General features: G+C 41.0%; 1 protein-coding gene and 1 long non-coding RNA gene across 6 annotated transcripts in view; one reads left to right on the forward strand and one right to left on the reverse strand.

Moving 5' to 3' along the window:
* The window catches only part of SLC22A15 (solute carrier family 22 member 15), a 98,384-nt gene extending 95,258 nt beyond the window's left edge, over positions 1-3,126 (reverse strand). For 2 of the 4 annotated variants that reach the window (XR_006267700.1, XM_043459858.1), the window contains exon 1: positions 2,466-3,126. Coding sequence is in view for 2 of the 4 variants with exons in the window: in XM_043459858.1 (XP_043315793.1) it covers positions 2,466-2,552 (87 nt within the window). In the remaining 2 variants the exon portion in view is untranslated. The remainder of the gene's footprint in view (positions 1-2,465) is intronic. The other 2 variants (XR_006267699.1, XM_043459855.1) reach the window with 1 other exon arrangement.
* LOC122435781 lies at positions 2,375-10,824 on the forward strand. Of its 2 annotated transcripts, none has more exons than XR_006267702.1 (3): positions 2,375-2,495; positions 5,470-5,570; positions 10,702-10,824. It is a non-coding gene; the product is annotated as an uncharacterized LOC122435781 (long non-coding RNA). The 2 variants fall into 2 exon arrangements; XR_006267701.1 differs by lacking the exon at positions 2,375-2,495 and adding an exon at positions 3,168-3,375.
* The last annotated feature ends 2,174 nt before the right edge of the window (positions 10,825-12,998 follow it).

Below are 12,998 nucleotides of genomic sequence, written 5' to 3' on the forward strand. Positions count from 1 at the left end.
ACCCTAGGACCATTTGGATGATATAGCTCTATGGGGTAGTTAAGTCCTCACAAACAGGTAACAGCTGTGAAGAGTTCACTTTTGCTTGGATGGGCATCTAATGTCCTTTGGGATCAGCACAGCTACAGGGTACCTTCCCAGCCCATACCCACAAGATAAACAGGTACTCATGTCTAACACTCTAAGAGCTAGTTCTTCTATGATGAATGCTGACCACACAACAAGTAGGGTTCAATGAACAGTCATGGGCTTAGATCACTCTGGTACCAAACTCTAACCACCTGGGTCAACCACTAAAAAAAAGGTTAAAGTGAAGTTGCTCAGTCATGTCTGACTCTGCAACCCCCATGGACTGTAGCCTACAAGGTGCATCTGTCTATGGGTTTTTACAGGCAAGAATACTGGAGTGGGTTGCCATTTCCTTCTCCAGGGGATCTTCCAGACCCAGGGATCGAACCCAGGTCTCCTGCATTGCAGGCAGACTCTTTACCGTCTGAGCCACCAGGGAATCCCCCCAAAAAAGGTAAGTGGTGGAAATTTAACAGGTCCTGAACACAAAATAGTGGCGTTTTTAGTGTCACACTCCACTCAAGACAAGTTATTCAAGGTCAGTGAATACCTGGCTAGTCAGGTGAGAAGATAATACACAGGAGGTAGAGTGCAGGGATGGGGAGGTAAGGTTACTCAGAGAGGAGGTCATGTTCCTGAAATTCCTGATTAGAATAGGAAAAGAATTTTCTCAAAGAGAAAATATTATACTGGATTTTTCCACAAGTTGCTAAGAAAAACCTGAACAAGCTTTTTGGTCAACCCAGTAAGCACCCATCAGGCATCATGCTTACAATTCTGTTTTTGGCATTAAATACTCTTTTATGATTTGGCACAAACACTTTTTCTCCACAGTAAACTGCATTTAAAGCTAAAACAACACACTTAAAGGAACTTCAGAAAATTGCATATTTGTGAACTGAGAACTTGTTTTGCTAGAGAAAGAACTGATTTAATTTATGAGTGCATCATTTAGATGGTTCTACTGCCTGATGATGAAATCAACTGAACTTTCAAACATTTTAATGGAAAAGAGAATCACTTCGTCAATCCTCACCTCTAACCCTCCCAATCTTCCTGTTGAGCAGTTGACTTATGCAAGGTTTAAGCAACTGGTGGACTGGTACTTATATCCATGACCACCCTGTCCTTACCTCAGAATAACTAATTCCATTAACCATCACAGGTTAATTATAATTATTTAACTGCCTGCCTTCTGTGGGAGACATGAAAGAAGAGGGTTCAATCTCTGGGTGGGGAAGATGCCCTGGAGGAGGGCATGGGAACCCACTCCAGTCTTCTTGCCAGGAAAATCTCATGGACAGAGGTGTCTGGCGGGCTACAGTTCATGGGGTCGCAAAGAGTGGGCCGTGACTGAAGCAACTTAGCACACACTGCTTCACCCCACTGCCACAAGAATGCAAACTTCACAGGAAAGAGACTTCAATTTATAAAACATTGCAGCCCCTGCTAGGCACACAGTAGGCACTCACTAAATATATGCTGAATGAAGGAAAAACTAAAATGGCCAACTCATAGTAGATACTAAAAAGGATCTATGAATAAAATGCCACTAGAATAAAAGTGGTGATTAATGTCAAAAGGGCCATTTAAGAAAGCAAAGAAGAGTAACTCATGCATGGCAAAGTGTATTTGTAGTGACCTTGAGCATACAGAACTCACATTTCTAGGCTGGGGTGTGCAGGCAGTCTGGGAGAAATCTGTACCATGAAGAACTGATTCCCTTTTACACCACCCTTTGTAGATGGTACTATGGACTTAAAATAGTGTCAAGCCCAAAGTGGCTCTGGGCAGAATGACCCAGCAGAACTTAAACCAGAAAGAAAGAAAGAAACCCAATGCATTGAAAGCCCCTGGAACAGGAAGCCCGCTCAAATCTAGGAAAAGATAGTAAGTCGACACCAGAAGCTAGAGGATGGGCCTTGGTCAGCGGGTGATCAGGGCACCCTCTCTGTTCAAGATTTCAAGGGGACAGCGCCACAGGTTAGAAATTCCCTTTCCGTAACCACAGCGTATTCCAGCTAACAAGGGTATTTTGCATCTCTTACTAACCAGCTCGCCAGATTAAGCATTCATTCCCCCACACATTCCTTCTCTGCTCCAGGTGAGGGGAGCAGGGCGCCTACGGGGCCAGGATCCGAGGCTTGGGCGGGGACAAAGCTTGACAGGCCGGCCAGCGACCTTGGCTTTCCCGGGCGCAGGCCAAAGCGTGGCGTCTAGCCCAACGCCGCCCTGGCGCGGGGTGGAGGTGGAGGCGGGGGAGGCTCGCCACACCTGGGGGTTTGCAGAGCCTTGGCATCTGGGCCGGGCTTTGGGGATCCGGGGACGGGGGGGTACGCCTCGCCCCAAGCTGGGTGGTCAGGAAGAGGGAGCGGTGGGAGCTGCGGGAGACTCACCTGCAGCAGCACGGCCAGCAGGAAGCACAGGTACATCTGGTAGATGCCCATCTCGCCCACCGCCTGGAACGCCTCCTCCACCTCCATGGCGGGCCGAGCGTTTGGCCCTGGCCCAGCACCCAGCTGGATCCTGGCAGCGGCCCCGGCCCGCCCTCCGCCAGCCCGGCTCCGGCGTGGCCCTCCCCGGCCGGCCCGGTGCGCTAGGCACCCGCTCGGCCCAGCCAGCGAGCCCCGAGGAGCGGCGTGAGAGCGCGGGCAGGGCGGGGCGGGCGGCGCGTTGGCGCGGGCGGGGCCGAGGGCCGCGTTAGCTCGCGAGTCTGGAGCGGGACGCCGGTTCCCCGGGCCTCGGAGCTATCTGTTAATTTCCTTCTGAGAGGGTGGGTTAAAACGGAGGTTAAAGAGGCTTAAAACGAGAGGAAAGAGGAAGTGGGTTCCGGTGTAGACATCCTCTCTGATGGAGAAATAAGGCGAAGGGCGGCCTCCTCGTCTAAGCCACGGCCTGCCCGCCCCCCGCTTGGGGGCTCTGGGGCGCAATGACAGTTGGGAGACCCGGTGACCGCTGGTAAAATTTGTCCTTTTGTACAAATCGTTTAAATACAGGAAGTGGAAGTGGGTTCTAGATCCTTCGGAGAAGAATGCTGTTTAACATTTCTTTCCTCCTGCTCCCTGCTAGCTATGTGGTCAGGCCACAGGTAACCAAATTCTTGCAAAACCCTGAGATAAACTTGGTTATGTAAAAAGGCACGAGGTTAAAAATATGAAAGCTTCATTTGTGGGACAGGACGTGATGGCTGCTAAAATGTTTGAAGGATAAACAGCGATTTGAAAGGCTGGCAATGGAGAAAAATGCAGCAGGACCTGGAGACACTGGCCACCTGGCTTAAGTCCCCTCATTTCGCCACCACCCTAGGTTGGTTTTAACAACTGCATAGTATTCCACTCTGCAGGCCATGCCGCCCAATACGATATTGAACAGAAAAGGTGACTAGCTAATGCTTTATCTAGAATTTTACACATAAGAGAGTGAGATAGGCCTATCATTTTCTTGTTACAGTTCTTGTCTAGGTTTGGCTGGAAGATTATCGTAGCCTAGTAAAATGAGTTGCAACTGTTTGGTAAAACTCTTCAAGCCATCTAGGCTTGGCTTGTTTTGCAGGGGGAGCCTCTTTATTACAGAGATGGATAAAGATATAAGGAGATTTTTGTCACATATGTTTTGGACTTTTGTTTTTGAATCACTTTTAGTTTTTTCTAGAAGTGTTACTGTTTTATCTACTTTTCTATTGTTTTGGGAATAAACTTGTTCATCTTGTTTTCATAGGGTTTTTAATTATGCTCTAGCTGTATTTATGCCCTGTTTTTTTATTAGTCGTTTTTATTGTCCTTTTCTTATGGGTCTTGCTAGAAGTTTGTCTACTTTATTATTTTCTGAAGAACCAGTTTTTATTTTGTGATTTTTAAAAATTTATGTGTTTTCTGTTTTATTGGTTATATGAATTATTTTTGTTACTTATTTTTGCTAGTCTATAATTCTTTTACTACCCATGTGACTTGAAAGTTTAGCTTTTTGCCTTCAATTTTCCTTTTATAGGAATAATTATACATAAGACTTAAGCATTTCTCTCTCAGTACTACTTTGCTCTATCCCACAACTTTGTCATGTGGTGCTTTCATTGTCTTTAGTTTTAAATATTCCGTGACATTGTAATGTCCTCTCTAACCAATGAGCTGTTTGTTAGTTCATACCTCTTTAGTTTCCAGTTAAAGGTTGTTGCTCTTTTTTAACCATGAAGATGATCTGAAATCTTGGAAATTGAATTTTCTTGTGACCTAGACATTATCATTTTTGAGTTTTTATCAAGTTGTCTTTTTATTTGTGAAAGTTTATAAAAGTACCAATTGAATTATTCCTATTAAATCATAATAAAATACCTCTTTTTACTTTTAATGCTTTTTGTCTTTTTTGTTTAGTGTTAATATTGCTGTATCAGGGTTTTGTTGTTATTTACCTTGTAATCCTTTTATTTATTTCATATTTGCAGTTTTATATTCTAGACATGTTTATGAAAGGAAAGCTTTTTCAATTTGTTTATACAATTTTGTAATCTTTGTCTTTTAACAGGTAAGTTAAAAGTCTATGTATATTTATTGTGAATGATACATTTGGACTCATTTCTAGTATTTCCTGTTTAATGTTTACCATCTTCTTTCTTTTTGCTTCCTGGCCATCTATTGGAGTCTTAAAGACATTTTTATATGATCCTTCTCTCTTTCTGCTACTTTTGGGAGCTACAGATTGCACTGTTATTGTTATTATTTTCGTAGTTACTCAACATTTTAACATCTACAGGACTGAAATACTGTTCTACCATGTCGATAGTTGTTTAATATATCTGTTCTCTTTTTAAACTACCCGAGATTCCAAGAATGGTTTATTTGAGAAAACATAGGAGACATAAAATGTTATGTTCTGGAAAACTTTGTTAGGTGACTCAAGAAGTAACTATTGTGGTGCCAAAACACTGATAAAGAAGACTAATGTGAAGTGTTTGTATTTTAATTAAAAAAAGCTATTGTTAAGGAAAATTATCCTGCATTCAGAAATAATAAGAAAGCAAGAAGAGAACTGCATGTCCCTTCAGTGCAGTAATGAAGCATTATTTGACAAGCCCACCCCCGGAATTATTTAAGTATTTAATTCAGTAGGAAAATTTACCTGTATTTGACCTGGCTATTTGCTATGAATTTGACTCTATGTAACCTCATGGACTGTAGCCCACCAGGCTCCTCTGTCCATGGGATTTACCAGGCAAGAATACTGGAGTGGGTTGCCATCTCCTTCTCCAAGATACTGTGCAGTTACATGTAAATTTGTAGATTTTTGTTTGGTAGAGATGTAAATAACTATGTTTAATAGGAAAGATAATAATCTATTATTTCATTGCCATGTAAAACATTAACTTGTTTTATATCTAACCTAGCGATATTTTTTTTTTTCCCCTAGAAATGACCAGTTTGTCAAATGCTCTTGGAACCAGCTTTACCATCCTACCTGTTCTTTCAACAATTAAAATAAAATCATTGACAAGGGTTCATTCTATGAAGGTACAAGAGTCATATTTTTAACTTTTGAAATTTTCCTTTGAGATTATGATGTGTGAAAATGAAAAATTATAAAGCAATATTTATGATACATAGCTAAATTAAATTGTTAAGTAAAAATTGGGTTATTTCATCTTAATTAAATTTTATATATTTTAAATGAGTCAGAAACTTTTCTATATATTCAGTGTTAATTCACATTATACTGGAACATATATGCTAAAAGCAATTGGTTATTGTGAGGAAAGAAGATACAACCTAGGGAGCATCAGAAATGAGGTCTGTGGGTTGATAGAGACCAGGTATGCAGTGCTAAGGAGCTTTAACTTTTTCCTACAGGTGATGGGCACCACTGAAGTGTTCTTTAAGGTTGAGTGGTGTGACTTTTAAAAGATGATTGGCAGCAGTGGAAAATGCACAGAACACCAGTGGGGAACACAGAACACCATTACTGTAGTGATGGCCCAGGGACTTGCCTGGTGGCTCAGCGGTAAAGAATCCTCCTGCAGTGCAGGAGACACAGGAGATGTGGGTTCGATTGCTGGATTGGGACGATCTCCTGGAGGAGGGCATGGCAACCCACTCCAGTAGTCTTGCCTGGAGAATCACATGGACAGAGGAGCCTGGCGGGCTACAGTCCGTGGGCTCACAATGAGTCAGACACGACTGAAGCCATTTAGCACGCATGCAGTAAAGGCCCAGGCAGGACCCAGTGATAATAGTGATTGAGAAGTGAAGTCAAACTTAAGGTAAAATCTGCAAAAATTGATATTCATTTTGCAGACTCGTGAGAGAGGAATCATCAATGATTCTTATGTTTTTGAAGTCAATAACTGGGAAAATGGAGGTAGTATTATTAACTGAGGTAGGGGAAACAGAAGGTGGAGTTGGACGGAGGTGATAGGTCTAAGGGCCTCAGGCAAATGGTGGGGCCAAGAGGCATTGCTCGTTTAAATGGCCATTGCCCCTTTAAGATCCTGCCCTTCCCCCGCGTTAACCCACCAAGGCCCCTGCTGGATTTCCTTGCCCTAATTTACAGTCTGTGCCAGAGCTTCTGAGCATGCGCTGAAGGAAGAGCTGGCCTAATTAAGGCTCTCCTGAGGCTCAAGGTATTGCATCTGTGGCTCTTAGCAAAGAGTTCCATTTTGAGAGCGTATTTTCCCCATCTGACCATTCTTTACTCATTTTTCTTTTTCTCAAGTTCTTTTCTACCATAATTTTATATAGTACCTGCATTTCCTTTTATAACTCAGAAGTAATGAACATCTGGGGTTTTTTGAATAATAAAAAATTAAAATAATGTTTAAAATACTGTGTCTATCAAATATACACTTGTTGGGATGTGAGGAAGAAAGGTAACTTATCTGGTAAATTATAGAAAGCCTTGAAGCAAATATACCCAGATATTATTATCTTCTTTCTTTTCTTACACTTAACCATGGCTTTTGTCATGGCTTTTGCTTCTTTGGTAATTTGATGTCCCAGAAGACTACTAAAATTTGCTTTGCAAGATAGTAGGCTTCAGGTGTGTTAAGTGTTGCTTCAAATCCTTGGTATCAGTGTTGCCAGCCTAATGTTTACCAGCCTAAATGTACCCAGAATGAGTCTTTTTTTAAAATCTGAAGAACATTTTTCCTTTTACATAGACCTTCATGCTGGATAACTATGTTAGTATTGCACAGCAACATTCCTTAATAAAGATAGCCAAAGGGCAAATACCTCTGTCAACATTAAGTTGGTATAAACACAGCGAATGTGATGGGAGTGACCAGATCACAAGGAATCCAGATTTTGAGGGCAGTTGTCTAGGAGGAAGGAGCAAGAAGACAAAGCGAGGAAAAGCAAAAAGAAAACGGAATTAGCAGTGAGATGGACGTGTCTCTGTCATCTGGCCTCCCAAACCAACAGCTATCATTCAAAAATCATCCATAAGTGGGGGAAAGCGTATAGTAAAATAGATCTAAATTTAATATGGAGGGGTTGGCCATTTCCATGTCTCAAACCTTAGCAATAAAAGAATATGAATAGAATTAGGACTAAAATTCAGGAGGTTACAGCAGAGAAAGATGAAATATGAGGGAAATTAGCCATTAATTATGTTTGAATTTAGATCGTAGAGTGTTTTGCTTGCTAAGAGTCTAATTTTACATGCTGTCCCAAGAGGCACTGAGCTTAGATAATAGGACATTCATTTAATTCAACAGATTCATTCCTGAGTGCCCAACTCTAATGAAAATGTCAGGGGTTGTTGTTGCTGTTATTGTCGCTCTGCTACTTACATAGGCGAGTTCTACAGCAAGGCAATACAGACTGAAATGATGAATTTGCCATACTCCTGGGGATCGATCAGCTGAGGCTATGATTCAGTAGGAGGGAGAAAAATTTGCCAGTTGCCCCAAAGTTCCCCAGGATTGAAGTCTGGATGCTATTGGAATTGCCTGAAACACTAGAGTTGATTGAATATCACAAAAACATGATGGTAACCTGCAGATTAACAGTCTGAACCCCCATCGGGGCTTTCTAAATTAAAACCAGAAATTTACGTTGTCTTCAAAAAGTAGGAAGCCAAAGTAGATTTCAGAGAATCAAGTTTGATCCACTGGATCTACTCAGTCTCAGAAAGAAGTCACCAATCCTGAAACCATTCTGAAAATTGTTAAGCATGAGAATTCATTCAACTAATGCGTTCTGAACAACCACTCTGTATTGGGCACATTGTTCAAGGTGTGAGGAATACAGTGTGAAACCAACAAAGCCTCTCCCTCTCCCTAGTGGCCCTTGCCTTCTGGTGAAGACTTTATTCTTGGTTGCTGTACTGGATGGGATGGTTGAGGTGAGAGTAAGGAGGAGGAATTGTAGTCTATGGAAATTGAATCCTTGCTTTCTTTACTATCTGATCATGAGATGGACTCCAAATCAAAAGATAACAATGTGAACCAAATAGATTATAGAGAATGATGGCATTCATTATGTCTTCTTCAGTCTAAAGGCTCTTCTCCCTATGTTTATCTGCCTTAAGAAGAATTAGCCAAATCTTATTATCTCCCTACAGTAGTGAAAGTCACTTAGAAAGTTACATTAGTGCATAAATTCACATGATTTTCAGAACTAAGTGAATCCTTAAATTACTGGCATCTAGCTATTTGAGCCAGGAGATCATATTGCATCTTAAATTATATGAATAAGTCTTCATCAGTTTTCATTTGAATGAGATGAGTATATTATTCTCAGCCAAACAGAGCAAATCAAATCCTCCTGTTAATTATCTGTTCCGGCACAAGATTTTGAGTATTGTCAGTTTTATTTGCCCCTCTCACTAGCCCTGGGATTCTTCCTTCACCTTTAAAAAAAAAGAAAATTTTTTTATTTGTTTGGCTGAGCTGGGTCTTTGTTGCTGCACAGGCTTTACCTAGTTGTGGAGAGAAGGGGCTACTCTCTAGTTGCGGTGCATGAGTTTCTCATTGCCCTGGCTTCTCTCGTTGCAGAGCACAGTCTCTAGGCACACAGGCTTCAGGAGTTGTAGCATGCAGGCTTTGTGGTTGTGGCACGTGGGTTGTAGAGCACAGGCTCAGTAGTTGTGGCGAATGGGCTTAGTTGCTCTGCAGCATGTGGGCTCTTCCTGGATCAGGGATCAAACCTGTGTCTTCTGCATTGGCAGGTGGATTCTTCAACTAAGGAAACCCCCTTCACCTTTCTTTTTTTAATAAACTTTCAAATTGAATTATAATTTATTTACAATTTTATGTTAGTTTGAGGTGTACAGCAAAATGACTCATATATATATATTCTTTTTCAGATTCTTTTCCATTATAGGCTGTTATATGATATTAAATATAGTTCCCTGTGCTATACAGTAGTCTTTGTTGTTTATCTGTTTTCTATTTAGTGGTGTATATCTATTAATCTCAAATTCCTAATTGATCTTTCCCCAGCACCTTTTCCACTTTGGTAACCATACATTTGTTCTCTATGTCTGTGAGTCTGTTTCCGTTCTGTAAATACGTTCATTTATGTCATATTTTAGATTCCACATATAAGCAATATCACACAGTGTTTGTCTTTTTCTCTCTGACTCACTTTACTTAGTATGATAATCTCTGAGCCAATCCATGTAGCTGCAAATAGCATTGTTTTTTTCTTTTCCCTTTACCTTTTTTTTAGTCATAGGACCTTGTACAAACCCAATGAAATTAATGGTTTTTCTCAGGAAAATGAGAGTACTGGAGAAGGTATACTCACACACACACAGATTTTGAAAGTCATTTTTTAGAAATCACTGAGCCCACTCCCCATGTTATAAAAATGTTAAATTAGGGCTGTGGGAGGTTAGATAATAGGTTTAAGATGGTTCAGGGACGCACTGAAAGTCACGTAGTTGGCACAGCAGGACAAGAAACAAAGTTCTCCAAAGTTAGTGGGTTATTTTTTTTGGTTTTTTTGTTTGTTTGTTTTTATTCACAGAAGCTGTTCTCTGGTACAGGTCCCGTCTCAGAACCACTTTTTTCTTACCTGGAAATGTTAATACAGAACAATATTATCTTTGTTAACACATTTGCACTCTGATTCCTTTGTAAACAGAATAAATGTGTCCCCGGATCCATGATTTTAAGGTTGGGGCTTTAACTGAATAGGGCCCTCCCTCCCTGTCTCCGAGGCCAGACACTCTAGTTGGGCATAGATAATAACTCAGCAACGTGATTGCAATCTCTAACATGTGCAAAAGGAGTTCTCATCTGTTGTGTTTGAAGCCAGAGAATGGAATAGCGCCGTAACTTTCCTTAGTGGATTATTCCTTACTCAACAGCCACTTTGCTTTTAACCTGAAAAACTGGGCCACAGAGATCTTACACCATCAGGCATCTCTCTTATTGGGCTGTGAAAGTCTAGCATATGGCTAATTACAATTTACACCTCCTTAAGTGCTCTAACAATCCGCTAAAGGATGTTTTGTCTCTTTGGTTTACTATCTGGAGCACTTTTTGCAGACAAAGCAGTAAACAGTTCCTTTGGAGGTACTTTTTAATTTCACGTGATGATGAAAGATGATGATCTTCTGTCTGGGTTCTTAATGATGTATTCTCTGCCTGGTCTTTACATGACTGTGTTCCTAATGATGTGTCATTGCCATTTACAGCATCCCAGTGACCAGCTTGCCTTCTCCTCACTATCTTCTTCCCAGGGTGGAGGCATGAGTTATGGCCATTGAGGATTAAATGATGAACTAAAGTAAGTGAAAGAAGAGATTTTAGGAGCAACATGTCTTTATGGTATAAAATAATATAATGAACAATAAAGATATTTGATAAAAAATACCTGAGTTGTTTTGTGTTTATGTTTTTGGGGTTTTTTTGGGGGGGGGTTGCTTTTTAATTAAAAAAGCTGTGTTGTGCAGCATATGGGATCTTAGTTCCCTGACCACGGATCAAACCTGTGCCTCCTGAATTATAAGTGCAGAGTCTTAACCACTGGACCACCAGGGAAGTCCCTAAGTTTTTATTTTTTATCATTGCTCTTTTCAGCTGTGTGTATGTTTGTGATATAAAAACACACTCTGTCGAAAGGAGACGGGTGTCTCTTGAAATAACATATAATGGAAAGTTATTGCACCAGACTGAAAACTTTAGTTTTTAGTTTGTTGGATATCAAAATACAAGCTGATAATGAGACATCGCTTAAGCAGAGAAGTTTTCTGTTCAGTGAAGTGATTTGCACATAGAGAAGATGTGCTGATGGATATGTTTTATTTGAAGCTGGATATAGAAGGTAAGGATGGATTTAGTCCTGGAGCTTTCTTCTGGCCCTGCCAGCAAGTGACCGGCTGGCTCAGTCACTCAGTCATATCCAACTCTTTGCAACCCCACAGACTGTAGCCCACCAGGCTTCTCTGTCCATGGGCTTCTCCAGGCAAGAATACTGGAGTGAATTGCCATTCCCTTCTTCAGGGCGTCTTCCTGACCCAGGGATCGAACCCAGGTCTCCTGCATTGGCAGGTGGATTCTTTACCACTGAGTCAACTGTGTATTTTCTCAACCCCAGAATTTTTTCAAGCTCCAGACTCCCAGACTCCTCACTACCAATCACTTCTTATCTTGAATATTTCAAACATATCATGTTCTAAAGTGACCGTGTGATTCCAGCCCATTGCTCTGCACCTGCTTCTCTCCCAAGGTTCCTGCCTCATTGAAAGGCACCATCTGGTTTCTCGTGCAAAAAAAAAAATCTAGGAGTCATTCTTGAAGCCTCTTTCTCAACGTATATAAATCATTAAGTACAAACATTTTTCCTTCTAAATATCTTTCGAATCTGTTCCCAATAGCTAACCAGAAACGATCGGTCCTGGACACTAAGCATGACTCTAGAGCAGAAGAGAGATACGTGGCATGTTGATGTAGCAGGGCCGAGATGGCCTCCGAGTATGGTCCACAGCCAGATTGTTTGGGAAGAAACAGAACATTTTCCCTTGGAGAATAGTTTAGACACATGTAAGAATCAGTGGACATAAGGAGGTATCAGTATGGGACAAAGATGGGAGGGAGGCCCGAGAGGAAGGGAAATAAGTGTGCTTATGGCTGATTCATGTTGTATAGCAGAAACCAACACAGCATTGCAAAGTGATACGGACATGAGGGTGCAGCAGAAGCCTGGGTGAACCTCTGACCATAGGTCAGATGAGACCAAGGATGTGTCGGTGGGTCTCAGAGCAGAACACCGTCAAGGGGACAAGATTGTTCACCTGTGCAAGATTTCAGCATACCATCCCCCCATGTTCAGATCCATACCAAAGAAGAGATGGCAAGACCCCCTAAAGCGACTGAAGTAAAACTTACAAATTCTACAAGAATGCAGCTTGAAACTGAAATTAACTTCACTTATATAAAAATATTATGCTACTTCTTTGCAAAGGAATAAAAGTTCTACTCAGTATCTGGCTAACTTCATTGATAAAGACTTGATATTTAATGTAAATTATAAATAAGTGTAAATGCAAAGATTAAGTAGGCTCTGCAATTATGAAATTTTCATCCTCATCCAAGCCACTATCATTTCTTGCCTAAAGGCCAGTAATCACCTTCTGAGTGTTCTGTCATTTTCACTCTTATTTACTTCCAATCCCTCTCTCTACACCAAAACGTGGATGATTTTTTTGAAATGCAAACTTGAGCCTATGACTCCTCTGCTTATGACCCATTAACAGCTTCTCTTTGTTTTTAGGGTAGAGTCCAAATTCATTTACCAGGGCCTCCAAGATGACTACCCATGTGATCCTCTCTCCTTTAGCCTCACTTAAAAAAAAAAATGTTTATATATATATATATATATATATATATATATATATATCTGCTCCCAGGTCTTAGTTGCAGCATACAGGATCTTTAATTGCACCTGTGAACCCTTTGTTATAACACTATGGGACCTAGTTCCCTGACCAGG

The sequence above is a fragment of the Cervus canadensis genome, chromosome 2, assembly GCF_019320065.1.
Source record: "Cervus canadensis isolate Bull #8, Minnesota chromosome 2, ASM1932006v1, whole genome shotgun sequence".
Lineage (NCBI taxonomy): Eukaryota > Metazoa > Chordata > Mammalia > Artiodactyla > Cervidae > Cervus > Cervus canadensis.